Raw genomic sequence first — 19,970 nt, forward strand, 5'->3', positions numbered from 1 at the left:
TCTTTCGAAAACTTGAAATATACACAAGTACATGGCAATATATTTTTTCTCTCATGTGTTTTGTCTGTACAAATATAGAGATATTTCAACCAAACACTAATTACCATGAGCATAACACACAGAAGAAGAATGACATACACAGCTAACATAGAAATTTGAGCTTGGCACAAAATATTTCTACTAGAAAAATCTTTCTACAGTCTAGATGAATTTTTAAGTAAATAAATTGTAAAATTTTAATAATGCTACTAAGAATGTTATTTAACTTTAGCTCTGTATCCGTTTGTGCTTGGTATCTGTTATCTCCATGGTGCTTTAATGATTCTAAGAAAATATGAATAGTTTTTTTCTGTATTGCTGCTCAGATTACCATATTGTATATGTAAAAAACTGACTCATTCCACGTCCTTGTGAGCACAACACAGTTGGAAATAAAACCATCAAATCAACATCTGGGCTGTTTATTGATCATTGGCTTATCATTACACCTAGGTAGACTTTACGTTTACAAAAGCCATGACTTAAGTTGTGCCCATAATAAATCACTTCAGCAACATCTACAATGATGGGTGCACTAAATAAACTTCCGTCACTATTCTGCAAGAAAGGTCATTGAATAGTATATTCACTTTACTAAATTACAAATTTTTACTTAGTTCATTGTCTTGTAGTTGGTCTCATTGTCTTCTTCTTACTATGTCCCTGGCTGTACAAAGAAAGTAAACTGTTTCCATGATTGCGAATGTTCACTGAGCCACTAACTATGATATGAAATAAAATGTTTCCAGTTTTAATTTTTGTATTTTAAATTTTTCAAATATCTGCATTCATTTGCTCCCTTGAGCTACAAATTCCAACTACACATGTCTGCTTTCTACATTATTACAAGTATAACATCACTCCATCACACAAAACTTCTCACCAAGTCCCAACAAGAAGAAGGACAAAGATAACATTGAAGGCAAAGAGGTTTAAATTATTTACACCCTTGTCAAAGACATTGTTTCATATTTAGCAAAACAGTTAAAATAAATTTACAGATTTTTCAAGTTAAAATATCAAAATTATGCTGATCATTTAAAATATAAATGGTTATGCATGAAGTAATGGCTTTTAGTTGACATAGTTTATTAAAAACATTGCTACTTGCAAGTGAAATTATTGATAACCTTTGGTATAGAAGGATTCAAAACATGTATCAGGCTTCATTACATCACACACTCCACACCTGTGCAGTAAAAGTCTTATGTTTCCTGAAGTTCACAATGTTAGATTTCACTAGATTAAGAGCCACCTACCAGTGTTTGCACCTGGTAAGAATTTGGTGAAGACCTGGTGGGATATTTCCACAATTTTTGTCAAATAACATTTCTTCATTGATAATTACATCTGTGCAAAGTCTGATATTTTAACAGATTCTCTCCCCTAAATCATTAAGGTATAACATGGACAGTAATTATAACAGGACATACTAGATAGTATTTCTGTGTCTGAATGACTCTCATCTAACACAACATCCTCTGTTCTCAGAAAGAATTTTCATTGTGCAGCAGATTAAATACTGATTTGAAATGCCCTGGCTTATTAAAATTGTCTACAAGTCTGGGTCTTGAAACTGGAACCTTGGCTTTTTGCAATCAAATGCTATACCAACTGAATTATCCAGGCACCATTCACAACCCATCCTCACAGCTTTACTTTGATCAGTATCTCTCTCATACCTTCTAGACTTCACAGAAGTGTTCCTACTTATCTTGCACAACCTAGTAAGAAGTCCACAATAAACTTGAAAACCAGTTTCCTCTTTCACAGTCATAGTGGTGTCATGAATTAAATTGTTCTAGAAAATTCAGGAACATGAGAACCACTTTGTTACCTATAATAATCCCAACAACTTTAGAGATTATCATGTCTGAAGAGTCCAAGCTGTGTAATCATGCTGCATTGGATGGAGAAGGTGGTTTTGTCCTAGATAGGTCACTGTATTTTAACTCATAATGAGTTCTCTCTGCTGTGCTGCAGATTACAGGGAGTATTTATTTATTTGCTTATTTAGACTGACCAGATTAGGGCCTTAAAGCCCTCTCTTACATTTGACGAGGAACAACACATACAGATATATTACCAAAACATTGATGAAAATGATAACAATCTTAGAGATGATGATGAGCTAATAATAGTAATAATAATAATAATAATAATAATAATAATAGTTCACATTAATAAAAGTAAGGATAAATGGCAATAATAACAGTAATAATAAAACAAAGTGCATTAAAAATAATATAGACTAGTTTAGAACAACTTAAATCATGTTTAGTACTGTCTAGTACCATGTATGAGTTCTAAAACCTTTTAGTAGATATACTGAGTGATCAAAAAGTCAGTATAAATTTGAAAACTTAATAAACCACAGAATAATGTAAATAGAGAGGTAAAAATTGACACACATGCTTGGAATGACATGGGGTTTTATTAGAACCACCCCATATTGCTAGACGCGTGAAAGATCTCTTGCGCACGTCGTTTGGTGATGATCGTGTGCTCAGCCGCCACTTTGGTCATGCTTGGCCTCCCAGGTCCCCAGACCTCATTCCGTGCGATTATTGGCTTTGAGGTTACCTGAAGTCGCAAGTGTATTGTGATCGACCGACATCTCTAGGGATGCTGAAAGACAACATCCAACGCCAATGCCTCACCATAACTCCGGACATGCTTTACAGTGCTGTTCATGTCATTATTCCTTGACTACAGTATTGTTGAGGAATGATGGTGGACATATTGAGCATTTCCTGTAAAGAACATCATCTTTGCTTTGTCTTACTTTGTTACGCTAATTATTGCTATTCTGATCAGATGAAGTGCCATCTGTCAGACATTTTTGAACTTTAGTTTTTTTGGTTCTAATTAAACGCCATGTCATTCCAAGCATGTGTGTCAATTTGTACCTCTCTATCTACATTATTCCATGATTTATTCAGTTTTCAAATTTATACTGACTTTTTGATCACCCGATGTGTGGCCTGTGCTCTCTTCCAATTGCTGAGACCATTTGTCTACTCAAAATTTACTCACTAAATTATTGTTAAGAATGGAAATAACTCACTTACAAATTATATTTGCTATGTAACAAATATTTGGCTCTGTTAGTTGTGATATCCACGCCACGCGTCTTTATAATTGTCACAATTGAAAGTTTAGACCTTCCTTGATTTCTCTCTGTTTAAAGAAAATTTTCAAATGAATTTTGACGTAATTATAAGAACAATTTTTGTGTAAACTCTACAACCCTCACAATAATAGGTATGTTATTCTTCACTTTTGTAACTAATTGCAAATAATTCACTTATATGATAAAATCTGGCACTGTTACTTCTGTGTCATCACCAATGTCATCAATTTATCTACCTTTATTTGATGCAAATACATCTTAATTGCTCATCTTTCCATACCAGTGTACATGCTAAGTGATCTTTGTACTCATTGCTTACAATTACCAGTATGTGCTATTGCATACTTTTTTTCATTTTCGCCACAAACTGGTGGATGTCAAATTGAATAGATTGTCTTTATCATTTTTCAGACACTCACATAATTATTTCTTGCTGCTAGTTAATACTATTTTATGGTAGTGAGGAAGAAATTATTGCTGTACTGAAGCAAATCATTATACATTTATCTTTGTCACAGTAAAGTATTCAGTTTTTATGTAGTTTTCACACTAAGACTCAATATTCAGGCACTGTATTTTTACAGTTTTATGTGATATTACTACTCTGTTTGTTCATTGACCATGAGTACTCTTTATGCAGTCAGTGAGTAATTTAAAATATTGTTTATTTCTATCATAAAATCAGTACAGAATGACATAATAACTTATTTTATTTTCAGAAGTAGATGAAAGTTATCTGATGTCTGCTCTAAATGAAGAAGTCATTGGACAGATTGCTGATGGGGATATGTCTTTAGATGAGTCAGCACAAACCAATGAGTTTAGCAAAACAGAAAAGGTAAAATTACAATATCTGTCACAAAGGTGTGCAAAAATGGCACACTTTCAATCCATATCTTCAAAAATATTGTTATTTAGTCAGACTTAACTATAGTCTAATACTAGCAGACTCCCTAATAGTATTTTTGATTGATAATAAACATGAATTTATGATGAAATGTGGAATTCATAACACTAGAAATAAATCCAGTTTCCATAAATGCTTTGCATCTCTGTCTAAGGTACATAATGAAGTTTATATATTCTGTTGCTAATGTCTATAACATATTGCCAGAGATCAGGCAGAAAATTAGAAATCCCCAAACATTCCAAACCAAAGTAACAGAGAACCACATTAACTATTCCTATCATTCATCAGAATATTTAAACTCAAGAATGTAAATTCCTGTTAGCTGTTCTGTTTATATCAAACATGGTTTAATTTATCCTATCTGACAGTTTCTCTGAAATTAGTAAAGTAACATAATTGCTTACTATCAAATAATATATAAAAAAAGCCCTTTGGTGTAACAAAAAGAGGAAGCTTTCATCAATTTAGTTGCTTTGCTTCTGATATGCACACACATATAATGTAATCTAGAAGTAATTCCCATAATTATCAAAAGTAGATTAGTGATTATTATAACTGGCTGTTGGTATACATTCCACAAAAAGTCTACTGTGACTTCTTTTACCTGTTAATGTGTAATTTGACTATACCACATCCCTGAAGTCTCTCCTTCTTAATGGAATATGCAGAAACATGATGTATGAATGAAAACTAAGTACATAGCACTACATACAGTGCATGTACTCCACATACTACTCCCATGTTCATTTGCTTGACATCAAGACTAAAACAATAATTCTGCTTTTCAGTTATACCCTTTGTGACTCATTGTAGTGAATACCTCATAACTTGTATTTTTAAGCCAAGTGCAACGCTTATCGGTGTCACCTTTAATAGCTGAGTGGGCAGCAGGGCTGACTGCCATGATGCCAACTGAGGAGCTATTCGAATGAGAAGTACCAGCTCCAAGGTCTGGAAAGTCGACAGTAGCTGGGAGAGCCATTTGCTAACTCCACGCCCCTCCATACCACACCTGCATGACGCCATATGGCAGAGTATTACATGGTCCCTGGTCAGCATTGTGTGATCCTCTGGGCTTAAGGCTGAGTGACCTTAACTTTTTGAAGGTTAAGCAATGTCACCTGTAATTTTAACACTCTGCAAGAAGTTCTTGGCACCAGGAACAGTTTGAACTGTAACCTCAACCACACTGTTGAGTGTGACATCAGGAGAGAAGGAAATTAAGTCCCAGATCATGGATCTAAATGAGTGCTGCACTGAACAACTTTCTGCCCTTTAGAAACTCATAAGGTAATATTTTTAACAACATACAAGCCACAACAGGAAATATGTTAAACATCATGAGACAGTTAGAGATAATGTTAATTAGAATTAATTAAAATAACTGAAAACTCACTGCATGTTGTGATTTGAAAATTAATTTCATCTTAGATCATACTGACTGAGAACATTTAGAGTTACTGTTGTTTACTTTTGGTTCATTCCCCCAAAGTAACATTCCTAAGAAGAATAGAAAGCAACAATGCAAAAGAGATTGATAACTTATTTTAAAATCTAATTTTTAAGTGGATGTTAGTCATATAATAAATGATGTATTTGACCTTGGCAGAAAAATAACGGAAGTAAGCCACCCCATCTATATGTTTAACCAGGAAGGGAAAAGCAAAATTCACAGAAGTGTAAATGCTGACACAGTTACATTAGCTAGAGAAAATCTGTAGGATGACCAGTGGAAAGCTTACCAAGCAACCACAGTAGATGAGAAATTTAATTACTTCCATAAAGTATTACTGAAACATAATGATTTCATTTTTCTTTACACCAGGTGAGGTCCAGTACATAGAAAGTGGAGAGAAAGGTTGGCTGACACCTCAGATCAGAGTTTCTTGTGTCAGAAACAGAAAGCTTTGTTTAATGCAGAGGGCTGCTTCTAATCACGACAAGTTGCACTACAAGAAATATTGAGAATCCTTCTCTGAGCCATGAAAAGAGGCTAAAACTCAAATTCAAAATTACAAAGATATAAAGATAAATGAGGCATTATTATGCATGGAACAAATAAATTAAGTAAGGGAAATTATATTCAGCATCCTGATAACAGCTGTAGTGAGACAGCATAGCTCAAAAACATACATACACACAGAATATATAAATACATTTTATGAGAATAGGACAGGCGGTTGGCCTTGGTCTTGATGAAGGAACCATTTGGCATTTGCCTGAAATGAAGTAGGAAAACCACAGAAAACCTAAATCAGGATGGCAGGATGGTGCAAATCTATCCACTCATTCGTGAGGTAAGTGTGTTAAACAACACTTCTGCCTCATTCACCTGGTCCTCATTGTACAATGTTCTTTAATGTAAACATAGTTTAAATCTTCATTGCTGCACACATCAAGGACACCACTGGTGACTCTGAAACCATGAACATGCTGCTGTGCCCTTACTCTCACTCCAGTCCATTCAGAAAATTGACTGCAGGCATGTGAACTTGTCTTCATTTCCTCCTCTTTGTCCACCTTAAAATTCTGTCTGAAATTCAATGTGTCATCTTTGCTGTGAATAGCAATCTATCCCTTCCATATGTTGTAGTTATCCCTTTTCATTACTAGACTCTGCACTGAGTCCTCTAAGTAATCTTTCATTGTGTAGTATACATCATTTATAAAGAATGTTTTAACTGCCTTCATAAGCAGATGTATGTCAGTAATGTTTTTCATCTCCTTGAGCAATTTATTACACAGTTTTATTCCAAAAAATTTGTTTAGAGTCTTTGTTTGTTTTTCCTTGATAAATGCAAGCCCAAACTGGCTTTGGTTTGTTGATTATGTATCTACCATTTAGTGAAATATTTAGTAATGTTTTCTCTGATATGCACAGCACATCACTTGGTGCATTAAGTTTTTTAAACAGTTCTTTACAGAGAGCTCAACAAGTACTTCTAGCTATTACTCTGATGGCCATTATCTGCAGTTTAAAAATTTTATCCACAGTTTGTGCCTTTGATATCCAGAAAAGAAGAATTGAGCATATGTAGGAATAATGTATCACCAAAAGTCATTAGCTGTCATAAACTGATGCCAGAGATTCGAGAGCCAAACATGCTGCTTTTCTATCATCTCTCTGTGTTTGTTCTGTGTTCATTGACAATCAGTATTTACCTCTTAAAACTTTGTGTTTGTTACACAATCTATAAATTTATCATCTATATTTAGTGCAATAGAATTGTTTCCCCACTTTATACTGAAGTGCATACTGAGGGTTTTCTTTATTTTCAATGTCAATCTTTTACATACTGCGGGTTTCATTTGGTGTCTCTAATAGGAAATCTAGTGTTTTCTCAGTGACTATGATGTTGCTGTTGTCAACAAAGAGAGCTTTTTCTCTGTGTCTTATACTGCCTGGAAAATCTTTGATATGTGATTATAATTAAAGCTCCAGTTTCAAAACACTGTAAAAAAAGAACTACTGCTGAGAACGATGTCAAATCTGAACTGAATATTATCAAAAAAGGGGGAAACATCAGGAAACAAAAAAAATTAACAAAAATTTTACCACTAAATGGCAATGTAAGCAGGTGAATATGCTAAATAAAAGATGGGGGTACACAGCTGTTCTTCAGTTTGCATCTGAGATGCTCGGCATGATTGTCTCAATGCAGAATTACACAGTGATGGTAAAGCTCTTTTACAAGGACAGTGACTGTGCACCAGTTGCTCTGCAGAAGTTCTGGACACTCAGTGATATGAAAAACGGCTTTGGTTTGATGTCTGCCAATGGTCCAGTGCAAATGATTACAAAATTTGAAAAGACAGATTCCTCTGAAGTGCAGTGTGGCAGATGGAGGAAAATAATTGATCTGATGTCAGTAGAAGCTGTGGCCACAGCACTGCAGGAGAGGTTGAATGTTCAGGCAGTACATGAGGAATTGCTCAAACATTGGACATGCCTGTGAGCATGGTGCATTCTATGAAACATTCCTGCATTGCTATCCACACAGAGTTACCCATGTCCAGGAGTTGTCAGTAAGATAAATGTGTCCTCTAGAATTTCTTTCTCATATGTAAGTGAACAATGAATGGCCATGGAACATTCTGTGGCCCAACAAATCTCATTTCCATCTCCAATGGCATGTCAGAACACAGAACTGTGGAACTTGGACAACTGAAAATCCACTCACATATCAATTGGTACCACTTCATTCTGCAAAGTTAACTGAGGGATGTGGATTAATGGCATCATTTGTCATAGGGCCATTTTTTTTCCAAAGAGTTAGCTTATAGGTCCTATCACTTCTACTGTCAATGATAAATGCTATGGGAGTCTTTTGATCACCAAAAATCGTTTTAACCCTTCAACAATATCATAATCAGTGAAGCAGCTGCTGCAGGGACATTTTGGGAATTCTAGAATTATCAGCCATCATTTCTGCACAGCCTGGCCATTCAGATCACCTGATCTTAATCATATGACGATGGTATCTGTTCTTTCGGACATGTCTGAAAGAACAGATACCATCTTCATATGATTAAGGCTAACTGGCCATTGACCTTCTTCTTCTGTGCAGATGCACACGTATTGCCTGAACTCTTACAGGACTCAGTAAGATTGTCTGAGTGTAATGGGCAAGGCCACTATGAATGTAGTGTGTGGACATTAAGTTGGAAATGTGGGCCTTGCGGGGAGCATGCAAGGGATAAGTCCCTGCAGTTGCACTATCCTCTGTGCCCTCTGTGGCTCAGACAGATAGAGAGTCTGCCATGTAAGCAGGAGAGTCCCGGTCGGGGCACACATTTTCAACTATCCCCATTGATTTATATCAAAGCCTGTTGGCAGCATAGGGTCTTGATTTAATTATCATTTCATTCTAGAGCGCTGCATGGTCACCGATGGTATTTGTTCATTTGGACATGTCCGAAAGAACAGATACCATCTTCATATAGTTAAGGCTAACTGGCTATTGACCTTCTTCTTCTGTGCAGATGCACACATATTGCCCAAATTCTTATGGGACTCAGTAAGATTGTCTATCACAAGTAATAAGTGTAATGGGCAGGGGCACTACAAATGTAGAGTGTGGACATTAAGTTGGGAATGTGGGTCTCACAGGGAGCATGCAAGGGGTAAGTCCCTACAGTCGCACTATCCTCTGTGCCCTCGGTAGCTCAGATGGATAGAGCATCTGCCATGTAAGCAAGAGATCCTGGGTTCGAGTTCCAGTCAGAGCACACATTTTCAACTGTCCCCGTTGATGTATATCAATGCCTGTCGGCAGCATAGGGTCTTGATTTAATTATCATTTTATCTTAATCTGTGTGACTTCTGTCTGTGGTGTTATCTGAAAGATGCTGTATTTAGTGCTCCAATTACAAACATATCTATACTGAAGGCACAGATAGTACAACACATTCTGAACATGAGACCTGTGACACTCAAGTCCGTTGTGGAACATGCTGTTTCTCGATTTCAACTTGTGTCAGAATACAGTGGATAGGATATTGAACATGTCTTGCACCGGTCTCATGACAATTGAAAACCAATTTCATTACTGATTTTTTATGCAGTTTATGGCCTCAGGGAAATTGAAAACTAATTTTATTGTTGCTCTTTATGCAATTTTTAGCCTAAGGACAATTAAAAACTGATTTTTAACATCCAGTGTGGTACAACCTGGCCATGGTGGGTGATATTACGTAACTAACAGTGCAACAACCATTGAATGACTTTTTTAGCTTCCTTATCTTCTGAGTTTTCTCAACAAATCAAAAATCCGGTACTACTATAGAATGTTTCACAAGAATTATAATCCCAGCTATTAAAACTAGGGCATGTTTTTAAGTATATGGCATTGCTTCATGATTTAATATTTTTCAAGTACTTCTTGGAAGTCAACATTCTCTTGTCCATCATTTTGAAGAACTGAGTCATGATGATTCCCAATCAGTTTCTGACAGATCTAAATTTGAAGAGTTGCTAAAATGTCCCACAAAGTGGTTTCTTATAATGAAATTAGTTATGCTTTATGAGATCCTAGAAGTTCTGTAAGCGTTATCATTCTTTATGCAAAAATGGAATTCATCAGCACTTAAAGCAAAAAAAGAAATTGTCATGACTATAAAAACTATCAAAATACTGAAAGCAAATGACTCATGGTTGATTGGAATGATGTACAACAATTGGACAAAAATGCATATTCAAGGGAGTCATAATTAAAGATCCATTTCATGATGAACATAACAGATTTCAAACATTTCAGAAGAAGGTTTTTCAGTGTCTGGTAGATAATATTAAAAACCACTTTGAAGACATGAATTTATTTTTGGATATAGCAGTATTTAATTCAGACACATGACCTTCAGATGAATATGAATGTGTTGTTTTATGATTATATGTCAATTCCTCATTTATATAAGAAGGTGGATTTTAAAATAAGTGAAAGTGAGTGTGCATCACTAGATGAAGATTTGCAAATGTACAAAGAAAATCCTCAACACATTCCCACTTCTGTGAAACAACTTGTGAAAGCAACTGAAATTATACCTTTATCTATTGCTGAATGTGAATGCAGATTTAATGCCATGGATCCAACACTTATTGGTCACACAAATCATTTACAAATTCCAACACTTTCCAATCTATTTTTTATTTGAATAAATTGATCTCCACTGCACTGCTTCAACCCAGGAAATTTGGCAGCAAGATGGTCAAGTCCCAGCCACATACCCATTAGGATGAATGGCTGAAAGCAAGGGGGATCTACAGCCATAATTCTTCCCAAGGGCATACAGCTCTACTCTTACCTTTAAATGATGATGCAAACCTCCTGCGTAAAATATTCTGGAGGTAAAATAGACCATCATTTGGATCTCTGGGTGGGGACTACTCAAGAGGACATTGTTATCAGGAGAAACAAAACCGGCATTCTACACATAGGAATGAGGAATATTAGATCTGTTAGACGGGCAGGTACATTAGAAAATTTAAAAAGGGAAATGGGGAAGGTTAAAGTTAGATATAATGGGAATTAGTGAAGTTCAGTAGCAGGAGGAACAGGACTTTTGATCAGGTGAATACAGGGTTAAAAACAAAAAAATCAAATAGGGGTAATGCAGGAGTTGATTTAATAATGAATAAAAAAATATCAATGTGGATAATTTACCTTAGGGTGACAATTATTGAACTATATGAAAAAAAACATAAATTAGTTACAAACTAGGGCATGCACATCACTACAGATATTCAGATTTGGGTTTGACATGTTCAGTATGCCTGCTATAATTGGAAATGATGTGGCACAGATGAATAGCGAAATTCTGCATGACCCATTGAAGTGTCAGAACATCGATGCTGTCGATGACCTCCTGAATAGCTGTTTTCAGTTCAGCAATTGGTTTGGGGTTATTGCTGTACACCTTGTCTTTAATATAGCCTCCCAAAATGGAGTTGCATGTGTTCAAATCTGGAGAATATGGCGGCCAATCAAGGCCCATGTCAGTGGTCTCTGGATACCCCAGAGCCAGAATCCGGTGCTCTTCCAGGACATCAAACGCTGTCCTGTTTTGATGGCGTCAACCTCCATCTTGCATGCACCCTGTAAACATCAGGGTCACTTTATATAATGGGGATGAAATCATCTTTCAAAACCTTCATGTACCATTTGGTAGTCACAGTGCTGTCAAAGAATATTGCACACATTATTCTGTGACTGGACAGCACACAATCTTCTGCTGAGGGTGAAGAGACTTTTCAGTCATGAAATGCAGATTCTCAGTCCCCCAAATGTGCCAGTTTTGCTTATTGATGAACCCATCCAAATGAAATGGGACTTCATCACTAAACCAAACCATAAATGCACACACTAATTCCCATCATGACCCATAGCCAATGTTGCAGTTTGAATGTCCTAATGCAAACCATTCAAAAGCTATGATGATTTTATATAGTTTAATAATTGTCACATTGTATGAACAGCATGTGAACACATTATTTTAGCCATGATAGACACAAAGCCCATACCCACCACAGTAGTACAATGCCAACTAGCTCTGTAGATGGGAAAGAGACTAAAGAAAAGTATGATGAGATAAAAGAAATCATTCAGATAGTTAAGGGAGATGAAAATTTAATAGTCATAGGGGACTGGAATTAGATAGCAGGAAAACCAAGAGAAGGGAGAGTAATAGGTGAATATGGACTGGGGGAAATAAATGAAATAGGAAGCCCATTGGTAAAATTTTGCACAGAGCATAATTTAATCATAGCTAACACTTGGTTTAAGAATGATGAAAGAAGGTTGTATATGTAGAAGAGGCCTGGAGACACCAGAAGGTTCCAGAATGATTATGTAATGGTAAGACAGGAATTTTTGAAGCAGGTTTTAAATTGTAAGACATCTCCAGGGGCAGATGTGGACTCTGACCACAATTTATTGGTTACGAACTGAAGACCAAAACTGAAGAAGCTGCAAAGAAGCAAGAATTTAAGGACGTGGTACCTGGATAAACTGAAAGAACCAGATGTTGTAGAGGGTTTCAGAAGGAGCATTAGGAAACAATCAACAATAACAGGGGAAAGGAATACAGTAGAAGAAGAATGTGTAGCTTTGAAGGATGAAATAGTGAAGGCAGCAGAGAACCAAATAGGTAAAAAGATGAGGGCTAATAGAAATCCTTGGGTAACAGAAGTGATACTGAATGTAATTGGTGAGAGGACAAAATATAAAAATACAGTTAATGAAGTAGGTAAAAGGGAATTCAAACATTTAAAAAATGAGATCAACAGGAAGTGCAAAATAGCTAATCAGGAATGGCTAGAGGACAAATGTAAGGATGTAGAAGCATGAATGATTTTGTTTGCAGCAAGCAGTACCCCTGGTATATTTTTTATACATGGTGCATCAGAAGTAACTTATGAATTTTAAATGTAAATAACACAACAATGCAAAATGGCATTCACAAATTTAATGCACATTTTGAAAGAGTAGTGTTCAGCATTTATGTCTCATACATTGCTGTGTCATTGCTGTACATGAGCAGGAAGGAGGCCTTGTTAAATCTGTATAACCTCATCACGACTTCTCAGTTTCTTGTATGATATGAAGTGGAGAACATCTAGGTTTCATGACTGAGACTTACTTCAAAAATGCCAACTCTGTTACTACAACACATTATTTGTTTCATAGATACTTTAGGCTAGATCAATGTGTAAAAGTTACAAACAGGAAAACCATTTTGTTGTATATTGGTAACTTGCTAAGAATAGATTTGGAGGTTAAAACAAATCCACCTCATAGGCCTCACAAAGTATAAATGCTAGAGAAATCTGTGCAGTTAAACATGCCTTTACAGAATCTCATCAGCATTCAGCCCATAGGCTTGCAATTGCTGTGGAACTCTCTGACCACTTTGTAAGGAGAATTTTACACAAAGAACTGATGTTCCATCAATACAAAATGGTGAATGTGCAAGAAGTCAGTGAATGTGATTGGACTAATGGCAGAATGTGTTGTGAGGCCACTATCTCTCATCAAGCTACTGGGTAATGATGAAGCAGACAGTGATGTGTCAGGCTACATCAATAAACAAAATTTTTGGTACCAGTGCGCAAGAAATCTTCAACAAATTCTTGAGTGACTTCTCCACAGGGCCTCTCCACACTGAACAAGTAACTGTTTGGTGTACTGTCACTGGTTTCTGATTGTTGGTACATATCTTTTGAAATAGAGACCACTGCTGTGACAGTGTTACCTGATAATTGTGTACAGCTTTTATCCAACTTCCTGCAGTTGAACCTCAGTGATGTAGGGAATCCTGCTGTGTGGTTCCAACAACATGATGCCACTGCACACTCAGAACAGAGCACCAGTAGGCCTCCTCAGAGAAATGTTTAGGGCATTTGATCTCCTTACAAGGGAGCAAGAGGGGGAGGGGGTTGCATGGCCAGCCTGTTCACCTAGTCTCACCCCTTGTGATTTCTTTCTCTGTAAATGCCTCAAGGTGCACATCTTCCGTCTTAAGCCACAAATACTACATAACCTAAAAGCTGCCATCTGTCACAGAACTGAGGCAGTACCAAAATACATGACCAGGAGGGCCATGCAGAACTTCAGGGACAAATTTGAAATGTGTATAGAAAAGAACAGTCATCATTGAGATGATATCATTTTCAAAATCTAGTGTGTACGTGTATCTGATGTAAATGACAAACACTGCGCTTTCACGTTGACCATTAAATTTGTGAATGTCATTTTGCATTGTTGTGTTATCCACATTTAAAATTCAGGAGTTATTTCTTCCATGGGCTGTGCCTGTGATAGTAATCTAGGAACTACAGATTGCTGTAGTGCTTTTGTAAATGAGAAATGTAAAGTGCCTGTGGGAACTTTCTAATACTTACAATTATCCTTCTATTTTCTTAGCTGCTACTGCAGAAGTGGCTATTTTTGGAAACCCTTCCCCAAAGTTAATTTAAACAATGTGCAGAATTTAGAGAACTTAGGATTTCCATTGTTTTCTATACACACTTCATCCCTGGTTTGATTTGCCAATGGTATAGAAAAAGTACATATTTTATGTTCTGAGAAAATCCTTTTGTCGGCCATCAGTTTTCCGTATTTTACCAAGCCTGTCTTTAACTTTATTATATGACAGTAATAGTCAGTCAGGATCTTTTATAAAAACTTTACAATTTTCCTCATAAGTTTCTATAAGTAGGTCTACATGTCTAAGACTGATGCTGAAATTTTTGATACCTTAGTAGCAGTTGTTACCATTTGTGCAACTCCAAAAGTACTCAAAATATTTAGGAAATTATTACTAATTTCACCCTCAACACCTGTGTTAACATTCATGTCTCCAAATATTATTAGTATGTTAGTTTTGGGGGCTGAAACTCGTTACAAGACTTAAGTTAATATGTTGAAGAAAGTGTCCACGTTACCACAGGTGAGCTGTAGCCTGTGTGCGCAGAATGATTAACTTCTCACAGCTGTCTAGCTTTGTTAGTTGAGTGACCGCCAATTCTTGCTGATTTGGCAGTGCACCTCTTGAGTTACCACTGTAACCAGTCAATCAGTCATAATGTATTTCCTGAAAGACTGAAGTATATGTTAGTAACAGTAATTTATAAGCATGGTTAGAAGCAGCAAGAGTGCAATTAAATCTTTTTATTGGCATAAAAATGATGTAAATTTATTTATTTCTCAGCTGTTTTATGGCCACCCCATAAATGTATGATGTAGTCTGTCCAACTTATGACAAGGGGATAGGAGCAAATGATAAAACACTATGCCTAGGCAGAACATATATGTTCACCCTAAATTTTTTTGATCATGATCCAGGTAATGATGTATGACTGTAAGTGGAAACAATAAAAACTTGTATTAAAACACCAGTTCTTACTTGGAGAAATGCAATACACAGTGATCAAAATCTTAATATTCCATAAGTTGATGAATAAAAATTAGTGAAAGTTCATAAAGTGTTTGCTCTCCCTAAAACACTAACATTCATAACTGTCCAAAATACATTAGTGCTTCTACACAGTTTTATAGCTTGGAACAACATATAAATCAAATCTTCTAAGTGCCAAATACAAAAATATTATCCCTGACTTGATTTAAATGTAGCAAATTCACAGTCCAGCACATTCATGAATGGTTAACTTTATGAGGATAGAATGAGATTTTCACTCTGCAGTGGAGTGTGCACTGATATGAAACTTCCTGGCAGATAAAAACTGTGTGCCGGACCGAGACTCGAACTCAGGACCTTTGCCTTTCGTGGGCAAGTGCTCTACCAACTGTGCTACCCAAGCATGACTCACGCCCCATCCTCACAGCTTTACTTCTGCCAGTACCTCATCTCCTACCTTCCAAACTTTACATAAGCTCTTCTGCGAACTGTGCAGAACTAGCACTCCTGAAAGAAAGGATATTGCGGAGACATGGCTTAGCCACAGCCTGGAGGATGTTTCCAGAATGAGGTAGGAGATGAGGTACTGGAAGAAATAAAGCTGTGAGGATGGGGCATGAGTCGTGCTTGGGTAGCTCAGTTGGTAGAGCACTTGCCCGCAAAAGGCAAAGGTCCCAAGTTCGAGTCTCGGTCCGGCACACAGTTTTAATCTGCCAGGAAGTTTCATATCAGCGTACACTCCACTGCAGAGTGAAAATCTCATTCTGGAAACATCCCCCAGTCTGTGGCTAAGCTATGTCTCTGCAATATCCTTTCTTTCAGGAGTGCTAGTTCTGCAAGGGTCGCAGGAGAGCTTCTGTAAAGTTTGGAAGGTAGGAGATGAGGTACTGGCAGAAGTGAAGCTGTGAGGATGGGGCGTGAGTCATGCTTGGGTAGCTCAGTTGGTAGAGCACTTGCCCGCGAAATGCAAAGGTTGCGAGTTCAAGTCTCAGTCCGGCACACAGTTTTAATCTTCCGGGAAGTTTCATTAAATTACAGTGTTTTACAAGACTTAGCAGTCAGCATGTTTCTCTTCTTAAACCTTAATAAATGATTCATGTGGAACATTCTAAGAATATTCCATGTCTGTGATGCTTGAAGATGATTCAGGTATATTGATAAAAGGCCCAAACAGGTCCATACCAAACACTACTGTGAGAATAATGAAACAGGTTTACAACTTTTTCACAGCCAAGAACTTAACCTTTAATCTTACAAATACTCATATTAAACAACTCCAAAAAAGTAAAACTGTCGTAAAGGAGCAGATGTAAATTTTAATGGGTGCACTAGGGATGAAGCTCCATGTGTGAATTTCATAGGCTTCCAATGTCACACCAGCACAGAGATAAGTTAAGCATAAAGCTCAGTTCTGTCTACTTTGCACATGAAAATCTCACATGCTGCATTGACATGAAAATGGGATTGCTAGTACTTTGCATAAATTCACTCAATAATATTCTGTGATATTGTCACATTGTAACAACAATCAAGTCCAAGTCCACAAGCAGGGTTGTCAATGAAATACAACACTTAGCACTGAAAGCACATTTATTATGGACACCAACATAGGGACAGAACATAGCTGCCTCCTGGATGGAGAGTGCTGCTATTTCTACAAACACTGATTATTCCAGTATATGTAAACATTATAAACATCCAAATTTTCAAGAAACTTCTGCAAGTGATAAATAAAAAATATTTGCTGGTAATCAGATTTGAACTCACATCATTATTGTTACACATTCTGCCATAATGGTGTAGCTCAACATATCACATCTGGACCTCCAAAAATTTAATGATGTTAATCTATTAATTTTGTGAAACCAGCAACCTGCAGCATGCTAACCAGTGGTGCTAACTACTACCCAACATTCCATGTAGAACAGCTCACACCACTGCAACATCTCCTAGAGAAACAGTGACCCATTGCTTTACAACTTCTCATTGGAATGGACTACAGCATCCTAGTTCTAGATGTTGTCAGTAATTGTTATGGTAGCACTGGAGGATCCTCATGTTTGGGCCATGTTGTCACATCCCCTTCTCTACGATCAGCAATGAAGATAGCCTCTCTCACTGAAGCTTCATCATCATTGAGTGGGCTGTCAGTTTCCTTGAACATGAAGCCCTCAGCATTTGTCTGCACATCAGGATTGTGGTAAGGTTTTATACAGAAGATACAGATGATGTCTGTGTGCTCTTTTGTCTCCTTGATGATGGGTCAATATTCTGGACTTTGTACATGACATCTGACAAGTATGAAAAATGCAGTACTGCCCAGTGTAGCATTTTAATAACTTATCTGATAGTTCCACTTTCTGCATAGGCATAAATATCCTGTTCCTGTTGGGTGACCAGGGACTGTATGCAAGCCAGCTGTCTTACTCCTTAGGCCCTGGAAATGAGATGTTTCATGTAGTCATCCTGATTACAGTCCAGTTGAAATGAACAGTGTATACATTGTTATGTTTGGTCATAGTGCCATGGAGCCAAAAGAAAAGTGTGAGGCCTCTATTGCCTTGCTTGACTGTGTTACATGTGAATGTCATGACTAGCGGTATTGTATCCAAGTATCTCTGTTTGACATCAACATACATTGAGAGCATATCTGTCAATCTCTTGTTAAAACACTCTGTGGGGCCATTCATCTGTGATATTAACCTCAACTGGAAAACTTTTCTACAATCAGAAACCATCACATGGGGTGTTCTATGCTTCAAAATTACATCTTCTGTGAGAGACCTTGCAATTTTTGGAGCTTTGTCAGTTCGCCTAACATTGGTGACAGTGTAGCAGGTGAGGTAGTAGTCATTGCAAATGATTATCCATTGATTCTCATTTGCTGACTTCAGGAACCTCTCCAAGAGGTAAATTCCAATCCAGTGAAATGAAATGTCATGTGGCTAGGGCCTCCCATTGAGTAGATCGTTTGCCTGGTGCAAATCTTTTGAATGACAATGTTGCAGGCGAAATTGCTATCAGATGCCAAGAGATAACTGCAGCACGTACTTATGTTGCTGGTATTCCTTACAATGGCTTATATAATGTCTAATGGATTGATAGGGAACTGGCCAGTAATACCTGTGTTTGATTCTGTCCAGAATCTTCGTGACTCCCATGTGGCATGATGTTAGAGTGTTATGGAAATACTTCAGGATCGCTGGTGGTAGGTGATCTGGGATGTTGAACAACCATGTTCACCCCACTGGATCATAGATGCTCTCCTAAAATGTCCTGCATTCATATGAAGTTCTGTCTTGGCATTTTCTTTGCACAGTGCTAGGAATATAGAAGATGTTAGTGCCTCCTTAAGAAAAAGGGAAGATCTATCTTGCACATTGTTCCAGGAGAATCTGATGTCTCCTTGCAGTAGTATTACTGTATGCTAATAATAGTGATACAGTGTAATTATGTGATGTAAAAATGTCAAGTTCACCATCTTGGGAACATCATTTTTGGTGAGTAAATAAAAATTATCCAAAATTATCTTTGTTACTGTTTTTAATTAATTACATGTCATGCTCATCAGATTGGCAACAGTAATTTTTATGAATAAATAAAAATCATCCAAAATTATCTTTATTACAGTCGTTTCTTCATTAAACCAAAGCTCCTAGTTCTTGTCTATAAAACATAAAAAATACTTTATATTTAAACAGTCTGTGTTTTCAGTCTTGAGCCTATTTACCAGTGAAAGAACCTTTAGCACACATTATATTGTGTAGCTAGGCAATGGAATTTCAGTGTAATTCAATTGATATCCAATTGAGTAAGCCCCATATAATCAAAACTGTTTTGCCTTAAATTTTGTTTATGTGTCTTCTTTTTTAAGAAATACATTACCTGTTGTTCCTTGAAGAGCAACAATAAATATGAGAGATAGTTTACAGTGGCTGCAGAGTTTCGCCTGCCACAGTGCCATCCTTTATTTATTAAAGGACTCCTTTACAATTTTGTCAAGATAGGTATTCTTTCACATAAGCATCTTCTTGGTGTGGTAAATGTTCATCTGCCTGAGAAGACCTCCAAAAAATTTTGCACCGATACTTTTTTTGATAATAAATACAGGCTGAAGCAATGAATTAAAATTTTTATCAGAGCTGAGATGTGAACCTGGGCCTCCTGCTCATTTGGCAAATGCACTAACTATTGCACCACCCTGGCAATGTGGATAACACAGCTCCATGAATTACACTATTACATCTTCATCCCTAATACAAACTCCAGTTCACACTTTAGCTCATCCTGATGTTTCCCTTGTTAACTTGTGTCAGTATTTGGAATATAAAACTCTATATTACTGTCCCTCCATATACCAAAGTTTGATCTGAAGTTTTGTTTCAAGTAGTTCAACAGTTTGTGCATGCATCTTTAAAAAATGTTCATTTTTTCCAGTTTATTGAACTGTATTTAGTGATGAATTCAGTAACCACA

The 19,970-nt window shown here is 36.8% G+C and overlaps 1 protein-coding gene across 1 annotated transcript in view; it reads left to right on the plus strand.

Moving 5' to 3' along the window:
* Nucleotides 1-19,970, plus strand: part of LOC124556234 (protein tyrosine phosphatase domain-containing protein 1-like) — a 375,836-nt gene that overhangs the window by 242,027 nt on the left and 113,839 nt on the right. The window contains exon 9 of the mRNA XM_047130223.1: nucleotides 3,892-4,010. Coding sequence (XP_046986179.1) covers nucleotides 3,892-4,010 — 119 coding nt within the window. The remainder of the gene's footprint in view (nucleotides 1-3,891; nucleotides 4,011-19,970) is intronic.

The sequence above is a fragment of the Schistocerca americana genome, chromosome X (genome assembly GCF_021461395.2).
Source record: "Schistocerca americana isolate TAMUIC-IGC-003095 chromosome X, iqSchAmer2.1, whole genome shotgun sequence".
NCBI lineage: Eukaryota > Metazoa > Arthropoda > Insecta > Orthoptera > Acrididae > Schistocerca > Schistocerca americana.